Source organism: Rhineura floridana, chromosome 1, assembly GCF_030035675.1.
Source record: "Rhineura floridana isolate rRhiFlo1 chromosome 1, rRhiFlo1.hap2, whole genome shotgun sequence".
In the NCBI taxonomy this organism is placed as follows: domain Eukaryota; kingdom Metazoa; phylum Chordata; class Lepidosauria; order Squamata; family Rhineuridae; genus Rhineura; species Rhineura floridana.
In genome coordinates this window covers 103,284,007-103,309,430 of record NC_084480.1, presented here as the reverse complement: position 1 = coordinate 103,309,430, position 25,424 = coordinate 103,284,007, and the positions used below count along the sequence as shown (strand labels likewise).

General features: G+C 40.4%; 2 protein-coding genes across 2 annotated transcripts in view; both read right to left on the bottom strand.

Moving 5' to 3' along the window:
- The window catches only part of CARNMT1 (carnosine N-methyltransferase 1), a 29,834-nt gene that overhangs the window by 3,815 nt on the left and 595 nt on the right, over positions 1–25,424 (bottom strand). The window contains exons 2-6 of the mRNA XM_061627780.1: positions 14,664–14,859; positions 12,103–12,266; positions 5,108–5,248; positions 4,050–4,228; positions 1,776–1,889 (exon numbers count right to left, since the gene is read on the bottom strand). Of these exons, the coding sequence (XP_061483764.1) occupies positions 1,776–1,889; positions 4,050–4,228; positions 5,108–5,248; positions 12,103–12,266; positions 14,664–14,859 (794 nt within the window). The remainder of the gene's footprint in view (positions 1–1,775; positions 1,890–4,049; positions 4,229–5,107; positions 5,249–12,102; positions 12,267–14,663; positions 14,860–25,424) is intronic.
- Positions 14,663–25,424, bottom strand: part of NMRK1 (nicotinamide riboside kinase 1) — a 48,461-nt gene continuing 37,699 nt past the window's right edge. Inside the window, exon 9 of the mRNA XM_061627812.1 lies at positions 14,663–14,859. Coding sequence (XP_061483796.1) covers positions 14,837–14,859 — 23 coding nt within the window. The 3' untranslated portion in view covers positions 14,663–14,836. The remainder of the gene's footprint in view (positions 14,860–25,424) is intronic.

The following is a 25,424-nucleotide window of genomic DNA, read 5'->3' as shown; positions in this document are numbered from 1 at the left end:
AGCACTCCACGCAACTGAGACCACTCAGGCTTCCAGCAGCAAATATGGGCATCCCATACTACACACCTAAACCTTCAGAGGGAGTGCACTACTGTACAGAATCCTGGCAACTGACTTGTCTCCCAGATTTGGGAACCGCTCACCCATAGGGCTCCATCTTAACGGGATTCAATCTTAATTTATTGGTCCTCATCCAACCAATTACTGTGTCTGGGCATTAATTCAGGACCTTCACAGTCACACCTGATTCAGATGTTACAGCATATTAATGACAACTTGCTCCAAATCCTTTAATGATCATTTCCAATGGCTTCATAAGGATGTTAAAGAGCACTGGGGAAAATGGTACCTTACAGTATGCCAAAGTACAGTTGTCAAGAGATTGAGCTGCAGTCATCCAATGCTACTCCCTGAAACTACCTCTGTAGGCAAGAGCAGAACCAGTGAAGTGCAGTGCCTCTGGCATCTGTCCACAGAGGTTGTTGAGAATACCATGGCTGATGGTACAAACCTCCTGAGAGACTGAGCGAGAGTAACAGGGCTATACTCTCCCATCACTCTCTCAAGAAAGGTCATCTATCAGAGCAACCAAAGTTAATTTAGTCCCAAAACCAGATCTGAGCCTAGAATGAAATGGGTTTAGATAACTGGCATCCCTAAGAGAACCTGCCGCTGCCATGACTCTCTTGCATACCTTCCCTCCAAAGGGGGTATTCAGTCAGGTGCTAGTTGTCATAAATAATTGAGTCCAGAATATGTATCTTTACAGGTAGCCACATCATTGCAGCAGGCACTATCTAAAGGACAGCAGGCACCATCCCCTTGCATAAAAGACCCATCCAGCCTAACACTCTCCTTAGCTAGCTTTTATCAGCCAAGAGGGCCAAGGATCAAGAGATCACATGGACAATTGCATTACTGAAATCACCTTGCATACATCATCAGGCCACACCAACTGAACCAATACAGAAAGGAGAGAAGCAGCACTAGATACCCAATAGGACCTGCCATACGAATGGCATCAAGATTACAGAGGTGAGCAGTTTTATTCTCAAAGAGCTTAGCAAAAATGTCACAGCAGGTCTGCAAGGTATCTAGGCCTCCACTGCAGTAGAATAAACCCTGGAACACTCTAAAGAGCTCCACTGGATGGCTACTTGAGAATGCAATAGAGCAGGGAAAAAGCCTTTTTCACTGACCACATGAGGCATGATTATCTGTTCTAACACGTTTGGTCAATTTCACAGCAAGCCTAGCACCATTTGTGATTCAGTTGTCATCTGGCTTGTTTCATTGTCTGCTGCTCCCTAGAGTACCAAAGGGCAGAACATGCTCCATTACACTGGCAAGGGCACTTAGGAGCAATCATGTCAATGGCCCATTGCAGCTTGCCATTCCATAGCAAGACTAGGGCCTTAAATGGGATCAATAGCTCTATCCACCTGAAAGTCCCACAGCAATCGAGTGGATTCCACTAGTCTCCAAGAGCAAACTGGGGTCTGAATAGGTCAGGAAGGAACTGATACCAGAAGTCCAACCTTCATCTAGAAGTGTTTGCCATGGGTTCATTGGCATTCTTATGTTAAATCTGGATTGGTCCAATTTTGAAGGAAATTTTGACAAAATGGATTGGCATTAAAATAGAACAAGACTGTCAAGTATTTAAAATTCACTTAGTTCAAGGAGTTCAGAACAAGCTGGATTTTCTCTCAACTCCAATAGTATAAACATTATAGCCTTTTCTGCTACAATCACTCAATGATATCGCAGGTTACCTAAATTGATCCATATTCCTCCTGGTTTCAGTATTTTCCATATTGTGTCAATGTAATCTATGACATTATGTGCTGTGTCTATGAAGAAACAGGTTGCTATGCAATCCCATATATCTGTATCAAGACAAAAATAAAGAAATTAATCTAGCTGTAAATCTTTCACCATACATTAAGTTAGCTGCACTTTAAAACAGAGAGAAAATGGCAGAACAACACTTCCACTTGCTTAAGGGAGAGCCCTCAATCTCCACCAACTTCCTCTCCCAGCTGCAGCCTTCTGCAGTGCATCAAACAAAGAAAGGGGTGTCCCATTCCACTCATGGTTGAACCATACATTCATGTCCGCAAAAGAAATTGAGGCAAGATCACATTATTACTCAGAGACTTTCAGGCTGCTTTTGGCTCCCTCAGCCTAAGACAGGGATAACCAAAATGGTGTCCTCCAGATGTTTTCTTTTACATCTCCCATCATCCCTGACCATTGGCCCCAGAAGGCTAGGGCTGACAGAACTTGTAGTCCACAGCATCAGGAGGGCACCATGTTGGCTAGCTCTGGCTTAACAATTAACCTCTGATTATACACAATGGCCACGTTGGCACATCATGCGAAACATGGCACAGCATGATATATATGAGGAAGAATGAGCCAGAGCAAACCCTAGGGTTGTGTACTCACTCACTTCTGCCATAGCTGGGAGGCCTCTGGAAGCCTTTTCTTTCATGTTTAGTTAACAGTGGCTTCCATTTTAGTCCAAAACCAGAGATTTAATGTTGCTATTTAATGTTAACCATGACCAGTTTCAAAACAAGCAAACTTCAAACCATGGGTTACAAAGCTGGCTAGTTTAAACTAAGCATAGTTTGTGTAATCCATGATTGCCAGTTCAGACAAAGTCATGGTTAACTAAAAATGAAAGAAAAAGCTTCTGAAGTCCTCTAAGCTGTGAAGGGGGGAGGAAGAGAAAGAAGAGGAGGAGGAGCAGGCAAGACAAGATCTCTGCTGCTCATCCCTGCTCAAGCACATCGTATTAAATGAAGGGTCATCAGTGTGGTATCTGTGGGTGCAATGGTGCCCTTGAAGTCTTCCCCTGGTGCCCCCAAAGCCCTATGTGCTTTTCAAACCTCAAATTAATTATACTTGTTCCAACTTTAACAGAGATCCCTTGGAAAAGCAATGTGTGCAAGTGCAGGCCCTTTCTCTTTTTGTGTTTCTATAGGAGGTAGGCTGACTTGGTGAGGAGGGAGAGAAGTGTCCAGAGGGGGTGGCACCCATGGTACTCTAAAATCCAGATGTACCCATGAGCCTACAAGATTGGCAATCCCTGCACTAAACCGTGGTTTTGAATGACATACTGCCAATAATACAGAAGTAATTTATATACAAGTAATCTTGATGTAAAATTCCCCTTACAGAGTATGATTCTGGCTTCTATGACAGGCAGAGGCCTCTGTATTAGATAAAATGTGTATTCAGACAAAAAAGGCAGTCAAGCACATGGATAGTTGTCATGACACAGCATCCTGAAGGACGGGAAGCCCAATTTGTGTCATATACAAATTTTCTAACATAAGCATCTTAGAGATTGATACAGGTTAAGTAGAAGTGTTCACTGCTTATTCAATAAGTTCTGCTCACTCCCAATGAGGCAGATGTTGCACCTGATCTTCAGTTACAACCTCATCATTTTAAATATGAACAACCACAGTAGAACTTTGGGAATAAAGAATAAAGGAAGATTTTTCCCCAAGATGCTTGCAACCATTTCGCTATTGAAAAGACAACTACCACATCTCTCTTTTTCCAACAGATAAACACCGGTTAACTCAGCATCCATCACTATACCATGCCAAGTCAGTTAATTAAAAAAATAATAATCCACATAATAATAATCCACATCATCATCATCATCATCATAACTGGATATGGGCCAGTAAACAAGTTCAGCATCTTAGCTTTTTAATCAGGGAAAATAAACATTCAGAGCTATTTCTGTTAAAAAAATATTCATCATGTTTAAAAAAGAAAACATTTAAAAAATGAAGGTTATTCAAAAAACGAATTAAAGGAGGAGAAAAAGAATATAAAATATTTTAACACATAAAAGGGTAGCTTATTTTTAAATAAAAGAAATACTTAAAAAACAACAACACAAGACTATCCATCACACAATCTGAGTTTTGTTTTACAGTTTTTCCACTAAGGTTGACTAAAATATTTGGTGGTTCATATATTTTGCCATCTGAGTCTTGGTGTATGTTTTTTCTCTTACTTACTACACTCAGAGTAGATTTCTTGAAAATCGCCTGCTGTCATAGAAAAGTTTGCATCAGGAGGAAGACTGTGAGGGTCAACATCAGGGAAATAAACTGGCTGTATCTGATCAGCAGATCTCTTGTTATTGCTAAACTGATGAATCCAGGGATATAGTTTGTATGAATTAGTTTCAGAGCATCTGTAATATATGATTATCAAAACATTTCACCTTATCACTCAGAAGAGAATCTTGCAAACATTGCCAAGTTTAATATTTTTAACTTGACCCTCACTAACACAAGCTGATAGTTAGTGCCGTTATGTACTTTAGAAGTAGTTCCTGTAAGATCGCCCTGAAGCTCCTTTATTATTATAACATATTACAAAAAATAACAGAAGAAGCAATTAGAGAAACCATTCACCATTTAAAAGTCTACTTACAAAAACATAAATTCCAAGATTCTTAAAACAATAAATGAAGGCTAGTTTTACATTTTTGTTGTTAACCTTATTAACCATTTTTAAAACTAAGAGTTCCAATATGCTGTTCACCAACCTATTTTCAAATTATTATATCCATATGTGTAAGCCAAAGTGCAGGGATTCATATCTGAAGTTAAATGCCCAGATTATAGGTATCCTACATTTCTTTAGTTCCATGTTTTTAGCAGTTCCAGCTATTGATCTATATACATGGTTTGGTCCAGAAATAATGATCTTGGGCTGGTAAACCATAGTTTATTGGTTCTAGAATGAACCATGCACCCATACACTCACTTCTTGCTCTCCTCCCTTTGTGCGCCCTGCCCTGCTTTGGCACTGGTATTGTGGGTTGTTTACACTATAGTTTCCCATCACTTCTGCACTGGTAAAATGTCGTTTAATTCCTGCTTATTAGCCAGGATATGACATCAGAATGACATTCTGGCTTGTAAGCAGAGATTAAACAACCGTTTCCCAGTTCAAATGTAATGGGAACCGGTAATTTAAACAAGTCCAGCATCAGCCACACCAGAGATAAAAATACAAAACTAGATATAGAAGAAAGTAACCAACAACTAAAAATAAGTTTAAGTACCTGTTGAGTACAAAATTAGAAGAAAAGAGCATAAAGAGACTCCATTCATTTCCTTGGCAAGTATAACCAAGCATAGCTATTTCCCAGGCCAATCTACCTAGCCCAGCACCAGGTACCAGGATATTAACTTTGGAGAGATCCCTGAAACACACACAAAAAGAAATTGTTAATCCTTTATTAAATATACCTGATAGAATGAATAGTCCTAGTCAATTTTTTTAAACATCACAGGTGTTTAATATCATTTATATGGATAATTTCTGTTATTTCCCAAATTTTGTTTGGTATTCTGACAAATACATTTTGGTTTCTATTGACCTAATATCACCTAAATTTAATCTCCAGATCTGCTAATATATGGATTTCAATGTTTTCTTTATTTCTGTTCTCTGTCTTATAAGGAACCTGGATGCTGAGGCTTTATTTTCCAGAGGGAGAACAGCCATTGTTCCTTTGATCTCAGATTGTGCTAAAGCAGCCACCACAACCTGGTGCCCTCCAGATGTTCTGGACTACAACTTCCATCGGCCTCAGCATCATACAGCTGTGCTGGCTGGGGCGGATGAGAGTTGTACTCCAAAACGTCTGGAGGGCACCACGTTAGGTAAGGCTGCACCTAAAGCATACTGGGCCTTTGCACCATCATGCTCCTTACCAGAAATGTTGTTGTTGTTGTTATGTGCCTTCAAGTCGATTACGACTTATGGCGACCCTATGAATCAGTGACCTCCAAGAGCATCTGTCATGAACCACCCTGTTCAGATCTTGTAAGTTCACGTCTGTGGCTTCCTTTATGGAATTGATCCATCTCTTGTTTGGCCTTCCTCTTTTTCTACTCCCTGCTGTTTTCCCCAGCTTTATTGTCTTTTCTAGGGAATCATGTCTTCTCATGATGTGTCCAAAGTATGATAACCTCAGTTTCAGCATTTTAGCTTCTAGTGATAGTTCTGGTTTAATTTGTTCTAACACCCAATTATTTGTCTTTTTTGCAGTCCATGGTATGCACAAAGCTCTCCTCCAACATTGCATTTCAAATGAGTTGATTTTTCTCTTATCCACTTTTTTCACTGTCCAACTTTCACATCCATACATAGAGATTGGGAATACCATGGTCTCAGTGATCCTGACTTTTATTCACCACACAAACAGCCCTTTTTGGTTTAATGTTCAGTAAAAAGTAGCTCACTACTTTATGACTTTTAGCGATTCCAGTAATGGAACTGCTGCTGTTTGGATTTTGCCCACCCCATTAGTTTCAACATGCTATTTTACATACAATCTTCGTAAAGGAAAGTACGTTAATGGGTGTCTTCTCTTATCACTGCTCTCGTTCTGTAACCATCAAATCTTTTTCAGTTGCAAGACTTGACAATACAAGGTCATTGCCAGTCCATAACAAAAACTAATACTTCACATGTATCCCAAAGCCCTGAAAATAGTTAAAACATTTGGTTATGGTCTTGAGGCATGTTAAGTCAGGATAGCCAACATGGTGTCCTCCAGAGGTTGCAGGACTATAGTTCCCACCATTCCTGGCCATTGTACATGCTTGCTGCTGCTGCTGGTAGCTGGCATCAACAACATCTAGAGAGCACCATGTCAGCTACCCTGTTCTAACTCACATAGGCTTCCAGCATGATAGTTCCTTTGCTGGAACTATCCCCAACTATAGTCCAGAGATCTAATGAGTCAACTGAGTTTCCCCTTCGAATGCAACTCTCTTTCTTCATCATGTGGCAAAAAACATGACCTGTAAGTTCTAACAGCTGAGACAGTTGCCACATTTTAGGTCATAAAAAAAACCCAGATTGCCCAAATGTAGGTGCTACCAGTTATGTTAATGTGTGGAAAAACAAACATTAGAACAGAACATTGCCAAAGGCTGAACAGCATTGTCTCAAAAAAATACCAAACTCAACCATGGATCCACCAGTTAACCTCTATCCCACTAATGTGAATCATCATCAAAGAGTTGCTTCAGATGCCTTGTGAAGACATTTTTTTGCCCAGACTTTCCCTGACCCGTAAGATTGTTTTTATGATGGTTTTATTGTTTTCATTTGGGTTTTTGTATACTACTTAGAGATTTTTAAATATGCAGTTTTAAAATGTTTTTAAATAAAATAAATAAATTAAATGGTCCAGGGAAATGTATCATGAAAATGAATCAAGAAAACATGAAAGGCTTTCTAATTGCTTTCTAATTATTAACTATTCTTCAGCATTCTACAACTTAAAGCAATCTGATACAGGTGCAGTTGCTTCAAGCTTCAATACACAAGGAGATCTCCCATTTAGAACAATTGGCTCATTCACCTTAGTGAAAAGGAGCCAATTTGTGTACAGAACGCTTTGCACTCCAACATGAAAGATCTGAATGTACATCTGAGCACACACAGGTCTCTTGCTCAGGGAAGAGTACTCTGAAGCTAAGCAAAGGAGATTCAGCAATACCCAACTTGCCATGGATAATGGATCAGACTTAAACCATTAAGTAAAATGCAAGCAACTCAAGCCTGAAATTCTGACAATTTTTCCAGGATAAATTTGATCAAGATTTAAAGCAATGTACATTTTTCAACATCTCACAGGACTGTTTAAATAGTAAAATCAGTGAACAACTATAAGAATGCCCTTAGTTGAATAAAAAACTTGCATAACTCAATGCATTGTTTTCAATTTACTGAAAATTACACACAAAGAAATCAAACATAGTAAAGTCACATTAATTAATTCAAACAACACCAAAAAGATGGAATAAACAGAGACACTTCTTATTTCATACTACAATTACTACCTAAAACCAAAGCATACAGGGCTTAGTAATATATTTTGGTTGTTCGAGGCATGTTATGATTTGATGTTTGAAGAAAAAAACTCTGCCAAGAAATAGGTCAACCAATTTGCCTTTGTAAAGTCAGTATTTCAGAATTATGGTTAAGAAAAATAACTTGTTTAATCAAAACTTCGTTCGACATCTAAGGCCCTCCTCCGAGTACCGAGTCATCGAGAAGCTCGGAGGGTAATGACAAGATCCAGGGCCTTTTCTGTGGTGGCCCCCGAATTGTGGAACAGTCTCCCCGAGGAGGTACGCCTGGTGCCTACGTTGTTATCTTTTCGGCGCCAGGCTAAAACCTTCCTATTCTCCCAGGCATTTTAAATGCATTTTAAATACATTTTAAATATATTTAATATATTTTAAGTATTTTGATGTGTTAATTGCTTTAGTTGTTTTTGATATTGTTTAATGCACTTGTATTTTATATTGTACTTTTATATGTTGTACACCGCCCAGGGAGCCATTGGTTATGGGCGGTCTATAAATGAAACTAAATAAATAAAATAAATAAATAAATAAAACGCTGTTCAACAATCTAGTATAGGTTCAGACATAACACTAAGCCATGGATTGTGGTTTGTTGCTTCCACTTATTAGCAGGAAACAGCAAAACAGGAGCAATCTGCACTTTCATGGTATAACCACAGCTTACCATGCCATACAAATGTGCTGAAATGTGTATCCTGTGATAGGTTTGGTGTAGCAAAAAGCACTTACACTCATGCAAGGCAGGACATCTAATTTTCTCTAATCTTCCCTACTGACTGCAGCCCTATAATGCTCTGGAGGATTCTCCCTTAGGAGCTGCTTTTGGGGGTGCATGTAGCTGTAAAGGATTGGCTGATCAGCAAAAACCAGGTGTGCTTTCCACTAGCACAAAGCCAGCACTGAATACTATCCAATTGTAGTAACACAAAAAATTAGGACTTTTAGATGTACACTTCAATTATTTTCAAATCTCAGAAGCAGAAAGATACACAATTTTATAACAGAGAAATGAAATGGAGTTAAAATTGAAGATTCTAAAAATAATTAAGGAAGAGCACTGCATATCTCCTCTCCAAGATATTCCAGAAAGATAAGTGCCTTTTGCCTATGACCATACTACCATGAACATGCCCGATATCGCCTGATCTTAGAAGCTAAGCAGGGTCAGGCCTGGTTAGTACTCGGATGGGAGACCACCTGAGTGCTGTAGGTTCAGAGGAAAGTGTGATGCCCCCGTAGTGTTGTATAATATTTATTATATTGGTTTTGTAGGTTAAATATGGTAAGTAGAGTGAGTTGGGAGGGAGAGTACATGTGATGGAATGTTGAGGAATGCTGTGTTGTGATTGGCTGAGCGTCTGGGTGGTTGAATGTATATAGGTGTTGGACTACAACCTGGGAGACCAGGGTTCGAATCCCCACACAGCCATGAAGCGCACATGAATCCCCACACAGCCATGAAGTGACCTTGGGCCAGTCACTGCCTCTCAGCCTCATGAAAACCCTCTTCACAGGGTAGCCATAAGTTGGAATCGACTTGAAGGCAGTCCATGGGAGAATGACAGTTGGTCAGGGGTTCAGTTCTGGTTTTGGGTTGAAGAGGGTGAGGGGTGGACGAGTATTTACACAGGTAGTGAGGCAGGTTTAGGACTAAAGTATATGAAGTAAGAGAAACTATAATATGTTGAAGGTTATTTATAGGTAACCACACACATGACAACTGAATTCAAAGTAATCTTTATTCTCAGTGTTATTTAATAAATCTGTTTGGTTTAACAACGCCTGATCCTTGGCTGGGTTCATACAGAGGAGAAGGGTGGGCAGAGCAAAAACCAAAGCTGGAACCAGTATCTATGGTGGCAGGGGCGAATGGTTAGTGTATCAGCAGCAGGTATCCAAAGGCAACCCAGGGCTGTATTCTTTAAAGACAGAAAGATAGGGGGGGGGCTGAAAGTGTACCTAAACACTTAATAACAATCTGTTAAAGGAGGAGACTAAGGCAAAGTCCCAGGGCAGCATTACTTTCCAGTGTGTCAGGTAGTGATGCCTAGTGGTGGGATTGTGAGAGATCCGTGCCGGGGCCAGCGCAAGAGAGGAGGTCTGACAGAAGGCAATGGTAAACCACCTCTGAATACCTCTTACCATGAAAACCCTATGAATATATCCAAAAGATTCATAGGGTTGCCATAAGTCGTAATTGACTTGAAGACATATAACAACAACAAAGGTGCCTTTTGGAACAGCCTTCAATGCAGTAGAAGGAGTTGTAAGTCAGAATGGATAATCTAAAAGCCAAAGCAATCTAGAGTCTAACAAACCTTCTATCCACCAGTTTAGGTTAATACATCTTAACTTTCAGCTCACTGTTGTGTGCAGCCATAGAAATATGTCCAGATGTTAATTATGAAGTTTACTGTACGCAATTTATTTTCTTTTAGAAAATAAAAATGACTTCCCATTTAAGCTAGAAAGAAAAAGGTTTATGGACAATGCATATTCTATGCATTCAAAAAATTACAGCAGTTTAAATAAGGAAAATGAATAGAACACCTTTTATACAATTAATCAATTATTAATTTTAGTAAATACATGGATGCAATTAAATTATTCTACTTGTAAATACAACTGAAATATGTTTTTAAGGCTGCTATCCTAAAAACACTTACTAGGGGAAAAGCCCCACAGAAGATCGTGTTTTACTTGAGTAAACATGCACAGGATTGTGCCATAAAACCCATATCTCTCAATTTCTAATTTAAGTTTGTAACTTAAAAGATTATCTAACAAAGGAGAATCCAGCTTACTTTCCAGTATAATATAAATAGGTTCTTGCCTATAAATTGTTTTAAAAGTAGGACACTACTGTATGCCAATAAGGACAAATCTAAATGAATTAACAAGAGTGGAACCAGTAAAAAAGTTACATTGTAAAAAGACAGAAAACTTTCATGCTATCTTCAACTGTAAGCATTTCTGCACTATTTTAAATTACCAAATATGTGGGAATATTCAATTTTCCACCAAGTCAAAGAGAAGGGGATTATTTACAACAAAGCACCTTTAGATGTATAAAAACTTACCGTATATTTTTCTATAATTGAAGACATTCTTGAATGCCTTGAATCTAACAAGGGAAGGGTATTCATGTTATATTTTGAATGAGCTTATGAGCGTTTATCTTCTTTAAGACTCTCAGTTGGCTAGATAATGCAGCAGCACTGACTGCAAGCTAAGTTAAAAGTGGGGTTGAAGAAAACTGGTTATTTCAGACTAGCCCACCATTGTTACAATTGGAATTCTGTCAAGAGAGTTAAGTGACAAATTAGAAGAGGCATTCTGAGTTGAGGCTGACATCGTTTCCATTCTATAAGGAAACCAATGCTTGAATATTTCTAGCCAGCTGGGGAGGACTAACCTCAGAGGGAGGCAATGGTAAACTCCTTCTGAATACCGCTTACCATGAACACCCTATTCATAGGGTAGCCATAAGTCAGGATCGACTTGAAGGCAGTCCATTTCCATTTTTCATAACCAGTGTAAGCAGACCTCATATTTATGGATATAAAGAGTACAAAATAATAAGCATCATGTGAATTAGAGCATATCTTTAATTATTTGCCTATTTTGATTTAAGGACATCTTTCCACTTCTCCAATACATAGCTTCATCTTCTGCATGATTCATTTAGATATATTGACTCTTTAAAACTAGTAGTGTATCTGCTTTCCACTTGTGGTACACTGTAGTTATTCTACCTCAGAACAGAGGACTGAACTAGATAGCCTTTAGTTCTTCTGGCTGTATGAGAACTCAGTCAAGATATTAGTCAAATTGGACTTTTATATCTCAACACATTCTTCCACGTGATAAAATAAAAATAGCATGCATTAAGATTATGCTTGGTTCTAATCCAAGATGTTATCCTATCAAACCTAAGTGAAGTGTTATCCCTACAACCATAATTTGGACTGCTGAACCTTAAAGTTTGAACAAAATCATATTAGAAAGATAACCCAAAGTTTATAACTTTGCCTTATACAGTTAATATGGAAATGTTCAAAGATAAATTCTAATAGTATTTTAGTACTTTTTCTCTCTATTTAGAATCCTTGGTAACCAACACATTATTGTGCATATCTCCCTTCAAAATATATCTAAAAATAGTTACCATCTGTCTTTTGGAAAGTTCTTTACAATTTCATTAATGATTGGCTGATAGCAGGAATCTCTCTCTGGTTTCCCAGTTTCACTCCAATCTCTTACAAATTGTTTTAAAGTGGACTTTAATTTATCCATGTCAAAAGTTGAAGCTGGTGTAATCTTTCCATTTTCCTAAGAAGTGAAAAAAAAAAGTTAGCTACAATCTAGAAACTTAGAAATTCAAGTAACTGTTCTGCCATTAGCTGATAAGCCCTTTCTTTCTCACCTCTAGGATGAGACTCACCTTTACCCCATTACTAAGTCCTAAAAGAAGTAGGATGGATGGCATCAAGTCAGCTCTCGACACATCAAACTAACCTAGCATGAACAATGCATATTATATCATAATGGGGTGCTTCCTCCACACTATGAGAGACTCTCACTATGAGGAGCTTACCATAGACCCATTTAGAATTATACCCAATCTGTGTAACCAAAGGAAGACTTAAGCTGCCATCATTCCCAGTCCCCTTTAAGTTTTGCAAGGAAAAATCCAATTAAATTGAATTATGAAGTACATAATACAGCCAGGGCTCTGGAGTCGGAGTCGTGAGCAATATTGGGTGGAGTCGGAGTCGGGAGAAATGTACCGACTCCGACTTCAAAATAAATTTTGATTGACAATTTCTTTTAAATATCAATTCAAAATGTCAAAGAAGCTTCCCATGAAGTCAGCTGTAGTTGAGCATTGATTGATTGTTTATTCTGAAGTCAACAGACCTCTAAGCCAATGAATAACATATATACATGGATGCGAACATAAAATATTAAAATATTAAAATACAATATATCAAGGAATATAAAACTTACTTGTATATAGTGTAAGGATGACAACAATACAATAACAATACAATAACGGAACTAGGTTAGTCTGTTTGTCTCTATAGGCCCAACTCCAGAACATCTATACACCATGGGATAAAATTTAGGTTAAAATTAAATTGTTTATCAAATAGAGTTGCGGGGCCAAGTTCATATTTGGTCCTCTGTATTAAAGACAGCCTAATTTCTTCCTTTGCTGAATGGCCAAGTTTATAAATTTGGCCACAGTTAGGGTGATGTTTTCATTGTAACCCTGTAAAAGGGTTATTAATAATGTGTCATTGGATCGTCCAGGGTATTTTGACAGAATTGGGCGGAGAAGATCTTTTCTGATTTTGTTATATAGTTTACAGGAAAATAAAACATGAGAAATAGTCTCAATTTCTGAGTCATTACAAAGACAGTACCTATTCATACTCGGAATTTTTTTAAACCTGCCAGATAAAAAATTGGATGGCAGCACATTAAAACGGGCTAATGTGAAAGCCCGTCTATATTTGGGGACCGTTAACCAATATTGGTATTTCATCCCTTCTGAATTTGGAACAATATTAATATCCAGAGCCCTCGGGCAACAAGGGCCTTTTGTCAAACTGAGTAGGATCTGGTTATCAATATCGGTAAGTCTAAGTTTAACCGTCGCCCTGGCCTTATTGAAATCCATCGCTAAAAGTTCGGGGGGGGGGGAGGCCCGTCTGTGATAACTTTTCCATTACCTTACCTGTCCATGTTTCTTTTGAAAAAGGGTCTTTTAAAAAGCAGGACAGGTAAGATTCAGGAGATAATACTTTACAACAGCGGATCCAGAAATAGATAGTATGTGTCCATAATATGCAAGACAAGGAATTCATCCCAGCTTCCAACAATAAAGACGCTCCTGATACACAGCCAGGGACTCCAAATAAAGATCTCAGTGCGGAATGTATTGTTCCATCCAGTTTCCCTTTATAGTATGGGAACCAGACGGGAGCCCCATAAGTCAGCATTGTAGTTGAGCATTTCACCATAACTCAAGATGCAAAACATTTTGTGTGTCAGTGTATGACACAGGACCCAGATGAAGACAAATGCTGTGATGCCAAGATCAGTGCATATTCAGGCAGCGATAAAAATGCTCCTACGAGAGCTTCCAATTTAAAAAAAAACATTTACAGCGCTTTCCAGGGCTGTGGAGTCAGAAGCAATTTTGGGTGGAGTCGTAGTCGGACAGTAGAAATACAGAGGAGTCGGAGTCGAAGGTTTTGTGTACCGACTCCACAGCCCTGAATACAGCCCAAGGAATATCAAAATAGACATAATAGTAAACCTACAGCTTTTGAAATTTTATGCTGGTTCAACTGTAAAAATATACTTTGCTAACACTTGACACAACAACCATGTGGTCTAATCAAATGATTATAAAGTAAGGAACAAACAAAAGAATTATTCCATTTACTGGAATAATATCCATAACTGGAAAGCTATGGCCCTCCAGAAGTTGTGGGACTCCCAGCTTCCAACATTTTTTCCCATTGGGCATGCTAGCTGAGGATGATGGGTGTTGGAGTCCACAACAACTGGAGGGCCACAGCTTCCCCATCCCTGCAATAAAACATATGTAAGTTATGAAAGAGGAAACAAGCATTTATGACAAAGAAATAAATACAATGGAGAAAAGAGGTGAAGTAGCAAATATATAGTTGGCTGTGAAATACAATTTAAACATACATCATCACCGTATTCTTTATTTTCAAACATGTGTGTGCAGTCATTCACAACTGTCTGCAAGATTCCTTGGTTGTGGTCAATACATTTCCGAATCTTGTCCAGATGAGGAAGGAACTGAGGAAGCAATTTCTGCTGCCTGGCTGGAAGGGATCTGAACTGTCTTTCTGCACGATTTACTCTTTCATGCATATTAATTCTAGAAAAAAACATGAATATCAGAAACAAATATAAATACAATAAAACTAAAGCTTTCTATCAGTCCTGTACACTCCTGAGGATTCCAAATTTGGGCCAATTTTTAATCATACATTTACAAGCTTGCAAGATACACCAGCACATTCCATTATACAACCAAAGCAAATACATGGTGTCACAATTCAGCCAAAATTATCCCATTTAGGGTGCAGTCCTGTTCCTGGAAGGGCATCCCAGGGGACACAGGGGATCTCCTGGAGGCCACCCTCACAAACAATTTCTGTGGCAGACACAGAAACCTATGATGGCAGTTACTGCAGAAACGGAGCGTTCTGGGAGTCATATCAGCGAAACCTTGGATCTAAAGCCCTCCCATTTCCCCAAATGTGGCCCTGGAATGGGCAGTAGGAGAGTATGCCAGCCTGGAGTTGGCACACTTATTTTCCCTCTAGCCCCCACCTCTCCACACCCCACTCCTTCCACACTGGGTAGTGAAAGGCAGCAAACCTTTAGCTGTTTCTGCACCTCAGATTCTGCCTCCCCCACCTCCATACAGCATTGTCCAAGGTCCCATGGATTTCAGTCGACAATTTAGCAATATGCACAATTCTATTCCTTTGAAACTGATGGGTTGGGTATTTATCAATTCTTTGCAGAATGCATGTCATCACATAAAGATATTATTTATAGTTGTTTTAAAGACTATTGTAAACCTCTGACTGCAGACAAGTGCCACCTATAGAACGTTTGACAATATTTTTAATGTGTAGATGCTGTGAACAGAGATGAGTGGTACTGGATCTCTGCACAGCGCACATGAAGGGTATTCACTAATAGGTAAAAAACCTTGTGGTTTAAGAACGTACCTATAGCCCAGATATTTCTATCAAACTTTAAAAAGCAGTGAAATTGGGCAGCTATAGTGAATGCACCAGGGGAGCAGGAGACCTGACCTCCTCTCTGAGATATTGTACTGCCCTACAAAGTTGTCAAAATGCAAACACCATTTGGGTTGGTCTTTCACAGTCCAATCCACTTCCTGTGTAGCTTGGAAGAATTTGGTAACATGTGCCTCTGAGCATATGGTGAGTGGTGGCAACACCTGCCATCTCCAAAGATAGAGAATTATATTTTTGTGTGTTTGTTGGTGTTCTTCCTTTGCTTCTTTCCTGTGTTACTAATGTTTCTACAGAGAATCTAATCTAGAAAATTTTATTTCCCTCATTATTCATCCTAGAAATCTGTGTCAAATTTATTCTTATTAATTTCAAAGCCTTTTTACTGGTCAATGTCATATGATGGTGAAGATAGCCTTTTGTGTTTCAAATTGTTAGTTATGTTCTATTTCTATTTTGAGTGCATTAACAGTTGAATCTGAAACTGCAGTTTGATGTAAAATCAGACTGATTACAATATGTTGCTACTTCAGCAATGACTCTAGCTGTTGGAAAAAAGAGGATGCATGTTTTCAGCTTGCTATGTTTACACCACTTCATTTAAGGCAAGGTGGGCACAGTCAATTAAAAACACAGAGCACACCTAGAATTTTGCTAGAATATATTTCACCTCCCACTGTTTGAGACACTCCTGAGGTCCACTGGAGACTATTCTGCAGAAGTCAGTGCCATTATTCCACAATAAGCTTTTTAGTGTACATTTTGCAAAGTGTTGCTGTACTTCACATATTCACAGAAATAGAAACAAAAGAAAATGATTTCCTATAGGAAACTTCACTAAAATTGCAAAGGAAATCAGACATATTTAAAGTGACCGTCTGAACTATATCAACTTTCTTAATAATGTTGCTTCCTCCCTGCTAAAACAAGATCAGCACAGCTCATGTCTTCTTTCTATTATTTGGGCTGGTTGCAGGTGTTGCCACCACTCACCATATGCACAGAGACACGTTACCATATTCTTCCAAGCTACATAGCAAGTGGATTGGACTGTGAAAGACCAACCCAAACTGTGTTTGCATTTTGACAAATGTGTAGGGCAGTACAATATCTGAGAGAGGTCAGGTCTCCTGCTCCCCTGGTGCATTCAGTATAGCTGCCCAATTTCCCTGCTTTTTAAAGTTCAATAGAAAGATCTGTGGGCTATAGGTACATTCTTAAACTGTAAGTTTTTTTGCCTACAAGTGAATTTCCCTGCTTTTTAATCCAGCAGGTAAGAAATGGGATCCTGTGCAAGCTTGCTGAGAATGGATTGATCATTTGCATGCTTACTGAGTTCAGTGGGATTTACTCCCCTGAAATCATGCTTAGGATAGGTGAAAATGACCGCAGGGGATGGGGAGGGCAGGAGGAGGGAGGGGAGGAAACGCAGAGGGGAGGACTGGGATGGGAGCAGGCAGGAGGGGGAGGGGAGGACAGGTTTGATCATTTGCATGTTTATTGAGTTCAGTGCAAGTTACTCTCTTACAGTCATGCTTAGGGTAGGTAAAATTGATGGGGGAGGGAGGGCTGGAGTGGGCAGGGGAGGAGGAAGAAGGAAGAGGGAGGAGGAGGAGGGAGAGGAGAGGGGAAGGAGGAGAAAAGCAGGTCTGATCATTTGCATGCTTATTGAGTTTAGTGGGATTTACTCCTATGTAATCATGGTTAGGATAGGAAAAACTGACCATGGGGGAGGAGGAGAAGGAGGAAGAAGAAGCATATTGGAGGGGGGCAAAGGAAGGGGGAGGGGAGGGCAGGTTTGATTATGTGCATGCTTATAGTGTTCAGTAGTATTTACTTCCGTGCAATCATGCTTAAGATAGGTAAAACTAACCATGGGGAGGAGGAAGGGGAGGGGGGTGGAGGAAGGGGAAGGAGGGGATTAGAAGGGGATGGGGAGGAAGGGGCAAAGGAAGGGGGAGGGAAGGGGCAAGAGGGAGGGGATAGGAGGGAGGCTATGATCTAGGGTTGCCAGGCTCAGGGCCTGAGAATGATTCTGTATCTTTAAGAGAAGAGAAAATTCAGCCAAGTACAGGTATTTTTGTAACACTGTAATGGGAAAAACCACAAGGTGAAATTCTCCCTTCCTCCTGCACAACTTTTAAAGATACAGAAGACCTCTTGGAGGCTGGGCCTAGCAACCCTAGTTTGATCATTTGCATACTTTTTGGATTCAATGGGATTTTTTTCTGTTCGATCATGTTTAAAAATGGAAATGGACTGCCTTCAAGTCAACCCCGACTTATGGCAACCCTTTGAATAGGGTTTTCATGGTAAATGGTATTCAGAGGTGGTTTTACGATTGCCTTCCTCTGAGGCTGAGAGGCAGTGACTGGCCCAGGGTCACCCAGTCAGCTTCATGGCTGTGTGGGGATTCGAACCCTGGTCTCCCAGGTCATAGTCCAACACTGACCCGGGGGAGAGGAGGAGATTGGGTGGACGGGCACAGGGCAGAAGGGAAAATCCTTTCCCTTCCAAAAGGAAAACATTGTGAACAGTATCATTTCTTTTTAGCATTTCCTTCACCTTTTAATTCTACAGCAGGCACATGTAGCCTCCCACCTAAATTTAAACCAAAGCTGTCCCTGGCCACATCCACACCAGGCCTTTATTTCACTTTGATGAGTCATGCCTTCTCTCAAAGAATCCTGGGAAGTGTAGTTAGTGAAGGGTGCTGAGAGTTGCTAAGAGATGCCCTGTTCCCCTCACAGACCTTCAATCAGAGTGGCTGACTGTTAAACCAGTCTGGCCACTGAAGCTCTGTCAGAGGAATAGCAGTCTCCTCTCAGCACCCTTCACAAACTACACTTCCCAGGATTCTCTGAGGGAAGCCATGACTGTCTCAAGTGAAATCAAAGTCTGGTGTGGGTGTGGCCCTCTGATTAGCCAAGCCCAGCAGCTGTGAGGCTTTTAGAACACTGACAGTTGGTTCTTATTGAGCATGCTCCGCGTTATCATAGGGTTCCAGCCAAAATTTCTTAAATTAATTAAAAATCAGCCAGGCATTTTTAAAATTTTTAAACTGCAGAAGATGAAGGTCAGAGTATGGGGCAAAGTCAGTATTAGGATTACAAGTACTCTGTGAACATGGCTGATTTTTAATGAATTTCAGTAGATTATGAGAACTCTCTGAGAAAAAATCCAAAAGGGCTCTGAGGTTTTTCTCTCTCTTTTTACACTTTGAACTGTTTATTCTCTCTGACTGTTTTGTGTATCACCATGAAAATTGAGAGAGTTGTTAAGCAAGCGGTTTTGAGTTCAGGACTATAAGTTTTGTAAGGTTTTGTTTTGAAATGAGTTTATGGGAAGCATCAGAATGGCATGGGGGGTATTTTCCATTTAACATTGCAGAATGTAAAAAATCCACACTGGCTATAGTATACAGCCACTCTTGTGGCTGTATAATATGTAATTTTTAAAAAGACAAGAGTCACTCTCACACATTATGAAAAACAGCACTGGTTGATGCAAATCCATTTTTAATATAAGTATGAAGTGGCCCTCAGTCTTTCCATAAGATGCAAATATGCAAGATCACAGTTCATCACATCCCGATACAGCTTCTGAACCCTAGAATAAGTCCAACGTGGCAAGCAACAACAAAACACTGCATTGGCTACCAGTGAACTACTGGGCCCAATTCAAGATCCCGCTATTAGCATATAAACCCCAAACAACTTGAAACCCAAGTATTGAAAGTTCTGCCACTCTCAGAAGTTCAAAGGGTTGGCAAGTTGTGAGACAGCCTTCTCAGTGGTGACCCCAAATATGTGGAATTCCCCACATAAAAGTGTGCCTGGCACCATCTGTTCAGAACCATAAGGTACTGAAGATGTACCTCTCTACCCTGGCCTTTGAAAATTGAAAAACTGATGTTGGTGTCCTCCTAGTAATGTGCAGTATAGAATTATGGGTGGGGTTGTTTTTGCTTATTGCTGTCTTAATTGTACTGTGTTTTCATATGCTGTAATTCGCCCTGGGGCCTTCTGGTGAAAAACAAGGAACAATTATAAATAATCGTTATAGTAATAATAATTCTGGACCAACTGGAATTTGCAAAGCTTCTTCTTAGCCTCATATAGAACACAATGCAGTAATTTAACCTGGATGTAACAAAGGCATGTGCTACTGTTGCCAGATCTGATCTAAACTGAGCAAATGTACCTCTGGTCACAGCTACTACCTGGATATCCAGATGAAAAGCCAGATCCAGGAATATCCCCAAGTGTAAACCTGATTTTTCAAGGGAGTGCTACCCCATCCAAACTAGGCTGAATCCTTGTTTCAAAGTTAATTTCTCTCCTCCATCTTGTCTTGCTTAAGCCTGATTATTACCCCTCATCCAGCCCATTACTGCCTCCAGGCATCAGGTTCAGGGCACTAACAGCTTCCCTTGCGTCTGATGAAAAGGGTAATCAGAGCTGTGTGTCATCTGCGTACTGATAACAATGTACTCCAAATCACCATAAAATGACCTAGTTTCCATATAATGCTAAACCAAACCATGGCATAGGGCAAGTAGGAGAGGTGTGGAGAGCCTTTGGCCCTCTAGATCAGCCTTTCCCAACCGTGTGCCTCCAGATGTTGTTGGACCACAACTCCCATCAGCCTCAGCCATTGGCAATGCTGGCCGAAGCTGATGGGAGTTGTGGTCCAACAACATCTGCAGGCACACTGGTTGGGAAAGGCTGCTCTAGATGTTGCTGAACTACAGGACCATTTAGCCCTGCTTGCTGAGGATGATGGGGGTTGTAGTTCAGCAACATCTAGAGAACTGGAGTGCTTGGTCTTAGAGAAGAGCATTGATACAGTGAGCATAACGGAGACCTGGTGGAATGGAGAAAACCAGTGGGATACGGTTATCCCTGGATATAAACTATATCGGAAGGACAGGGAAGGACGTATTGGTGGCGGAGTCGCTCTATACGTGAAAGAAGGCATTGAATCCAGCAAGCTCAAAACCCCAAAAGAGGCAGACTCCTCCACAGAATCGTTGTGGGTGGTGATACCATGCCCCAGGAGGGACTTAATACTGGGAACGATCTATCGTCCCCCTGATCAAAACGCTCAGGGAGACCTTGAGATGAGATATGAAATTGAGGAAGCATCCAAACTAGGAAATGTGGTAGTAATGGGTGACTTCAACTACCCGGACATAGACTGGCTGCATATGTGTTCCAGTCATGACAAAGAAGCAAAGTTTCTAGATATTCTAAATGACTATTCCCTAGATCAGTTGGTCATGGAACCGACCAGAGGGACGGCAACCCTGGACTTAATCCTCAGTGGGGACCGGGACCTGGTGCGAGATGTAAGTGTTGTTGAACCGATTGGGAGCAGTGACCACAGTGCTATTAAATTAAACATACATGTAACTGGTCAATTGCCAAGAAAATCCAACACGGTCACATTTGACTTCAAAAGAGGAAACTTCACAAAAATGAGGGAATTGGTAAAAAGAAAGCTGAAAAACAAAGTCCAGAGGGTCACATCACTCGAAAATGCTTGGAAGTTGTTTAAAAACACTATATTAGAAGCTCAACTGGAGTGCATACCGCAGATCAGAAAAGGTACCGCCAGGGCCAAGAAGATGCCAGCATGGTTAACGAGCAAAGTCAAGGAAGCTCTTAGAGGCAAAAAGTCTTCCTTCAGAAAATGGAAGTCTTGTCCGAATGAAGAAAATAAAAAAGAACACAAACTCTGGCAAAAGAAATGCAAGAAGACAATAAGGGATGCTAAAAAAGAATTTGAGGAGCACATTGCTAAGAACATAAAAACCAACAACAAAAAATTCTATAAATACATTCAAAGCAGGAGACCATCTAGGGAGACAATTGGACCCTTGGATGATAAGGGAGTCAAAGGTGTACTAAAGAACGATAAGGAGATTGCAGAGAAGCTAAATGAACTCTTTGCATCTGTCTTCACAGTGGAAGATATAGGGCAGATCCCTGAACCCGAACTAACATTTGCAGGAAGGGATTCTGAGGAACTAAGACAAATAGTGGTAACGAGAGAGGAAGTTCTAGGCTTAATGGACAATATAAAAACTGACAAATCACCGGGCCCGGATGGCATCCACCCGAGAGTTCTCAAAGAACTCAAAGGTGAAATTGCTGATCTGCTAACTAAAATATGTAACTTGTCCCTCGGGTCCTCCTCCGTGCCTGAGGACTGGAAAGTGGCAAATGTAACACCAATCTTCAAAAAGGGATCCAGAGGGGATCCCGGAAATTACAGGCCAGTTAGCTTAACTTCTGTCCCTGGAAAACTGGTAGAAAGTATTATTAAAGCTAGATTAACTAAGCACATAGAAGAACAAGCCTTGCTGAAGCAGAGCCAGCATTGCTTCTGCAAGGGAAAGTCCTGTCTCAGTAACCTATTAGAATTCTTTGAGAGTGTCAACAAGCATATAGATAAAGGTGATCCAGTGGACACAGTGTACTTAGACTTTCAAAAAGCATTTGACAAGGTACCTCACCAAAGGCTTCTGAGGAAGCTTAGCAGTCATGGAATAAGAGGAGAGGTCCTCTTGTGGATAAGGAATTGGTTAAGAAGCAGAAAGCAGAGAGTAGGAATAAACGGACAGTTCTCCCAATGGAGGGCTGTAGAAAGTGGAGTCCCTCAGGGATCGGTATTGGGACCTGTACTTTTCAACTTGTTCATTAATGACCTAGAATTAGGAGTGAGCAGTGAAGTGGCCAAGTTTGCTGACGACACTAAATTGTTCAGGGTTGTTAAAACAAAAAGGGATTGCGAAGAGCTCCAAAAAGACCTCTCCAAACTGAGTGAATGGGCGGAAAAATGGCAAATGCAATTCAATATAAACAAGTGTAAAATTATGCATATTGGAGCAAAAAATCTTAATTTCACATATACGCTCATGGGGTCTGAACTGGCAGTGACCGACCAGGAGAGAGACCTCAGGGTTGTAGTGGACAGCACGATGAAAATGTCGACCCAGTGTGCGGCAGCTGTGAAAAAGGCAAATTCCATGCTAGCAATAATTAGGAAAGGTATTGAAAATAAAACAGCCGATATCATAATGCCGTTGTATAAATCTATGGTGCGGCCGCATTTGGAATACTGTGTGCAGTTCTGGTCGCCTCATCTCAAAAAGGATATTATAGAGTTGGAAAAGGTTCAGAAGAGGGCAACCAGAATGATCAAGGGGATGGAGCGACTCCCTTACGAGGAAAGGTTGCAGCATTTGGGGCTTTTTAGTTTAGAGAAAAGGCGGGTCAGAGGAGACATGATAGAAGTGTATAAAATTATGCATGGCATTGAGAGGGTGGATAGAGAAAGGTTCTTCTCCCTCTCTCATAATACTAGAACTCGTGGACATTCAAAGAAGCTGAATGTTGGAAGATTCAGGACAGACAAAAGGAAGTACTTCTTTACTCAGCGCATAGTTAAACTATGGAATTTGCTCCCACAAGATGCAGTAATGGCCACCAGCTTGGACGGCTTTAAAAGAAGATTAGACAAATTCATGGAGGACAGGGCTATCAATGGCTACTAGCCGTGATGGCTGTGCTCTGCCACCCTAGTCAGAGGCAGCATGCTTCTGAAAACCAGTTGCTGGAAGCCTCAGGAGGGGAGAGTGTTCTTGCACTCGGGTCCTGCTTGCGGGCTTCCCCCAGGCACCTGGTTGGCCACTGTGAGAACAGGATGCTGGACTAGATGGGCCACTGGCCTGATCCAGCAGGCTCTTCTTATGTTCTTAACATCTGGAAGGCCAAAAATTCCCTATCCCCGGCCTAGTGCAAAAGAGCAGTATGTGAAGCAAAGAAGACTGCAGCAGCTGTGCTCCTCCCTAGGTACCACTGCTGCTGTGCTACCTAGCCTAAACCGTGGTTTGGCTCAGCATCATGTCTGAACCAGGGCTTCTGGTTTGTCTTGAACCAGACAAAACACAAGCTGTAATCAAGATCTGCTCTTGGTTTATCACTCATGGTTTGTCTGGAGTGAGGCAAATTATGAGCCCAGGTTTGGACGTAACACTAAGCCAAACCACAGTTTAGCCTGTGGTAGCACAAGGGCAGCAGGACCTGGGGAGGAGCACAGTGGACATAATCTTCATTCCAGGAACCTGCATGTTTGCTTGTTCATGCTAAGTCATGGTTTGGCTCAGCTTTACATGCAAGCTGTGCCATCCTCTACAGAGGTTCCAGGTAAATGCTAAATTAAATTGATCCTTGAGGGACACAAAGTGTCAATGGCCAAGGCATCAAACGGGGGGGGGGGGGAGCACCACCTTCTGGAAGCAACACCCAAGGAAGGCCCAGAACCACCAAAGCCCATTCCAGCCAGGCAATTCAGAAAGACACCACGGTCCGCAGTACTGAAAAATGTTGAGAGGCCCAGCAGATCCAACATACTCTTTAGTCTATAAGATAAAGAAATATCATTTGTATCAATTAGATTTTTGTTGGGTGCGTACGTAGCAAACATTTGGGAAAGCTGCACCTATGGTGTGGATGCATCATCCCATCCCAAAGGGAAGCTGAAATACCAAGACAATGTGTGGATGCATGTAAGCAAGACTATGCACAGTATTTACTGTTAACATCTCTTCTTTCTTTCAGGTGTCGTCTGAAAAATGAACTTTTTAAACAGACCTTTTGGTATGAATTTTCTTTTCCAACCAATGCAGTTCTTACGGATGCTTTTATTATTGTTTTTAACTCTGTCATGTTTTTGTATGCTGTATTTCTGCCTTGATATACTTTTATGAAAAGTGCAGCTTAAAAATATCTTAATAAATAAAACATGATACGAAAATCATGACAAGTGCTTTAGCTCAAACATTCAATGGTTTTGGTGGACAAGTAAAATTGTAAGTGCCTCAACTGAAGACATTTTGATCCTATTGTAAGTAATTGGCTGTGTTAAATAATATTCCTTTCATCATATATATTTAAAAGTTATCTTCATTAGACTCAAGAGTGCTTCCCAATCTGCCTCCAATATCCATAATGGAAAACTAAATACAGTACAACACGTTATCTATGCTACAACCCTGTACCAGCTTTGTTCCAGCTTAAATGTCACAAGTTCCCTTCAAAAAAATCCTGATAACTGTAGTTTAGGGAAGTCACTGAGAATTGTTAGAGGTCTCCTATCCTGGACTACAGTGCCCAGGGCTCCATTGGGAAGAGAGATTATTTATTTTGATAGCACCTTCTACATACACTTGCACAGATAAGACAGATCCCTATTAAGCCAGTTTAACAGTGTAACCCTAAGCATATCTACTGTACATTTTGTATTGTTTGTTGGCTAATTTTGTATATACTGCTTTTATGAAGTTTTCTCCTGAAAAGCAGCTTACAAATATATGACATAAATATATTTCATCATGTTCCATGGGACTTATTCTTAGGTAAGGGTGCATATATGATTGAAACCCCACCGGATGCAAAGCTACAATAGAACTGGGCTCCTACTGGGAGGAAGGGCGGGATGTAAATCTAATAATAAAATAAATAAAATTGTAATGCTACAATTCTAATAATATATACTTGGGAGGAAGTTCCAATGGCAATTATTTTTGTGGGAATTATTTCTGTGTAAAAACCAAGAGTACCGGGCTGTAAGTGGGGAAACCTGCACTGTCATGCAGTTACGG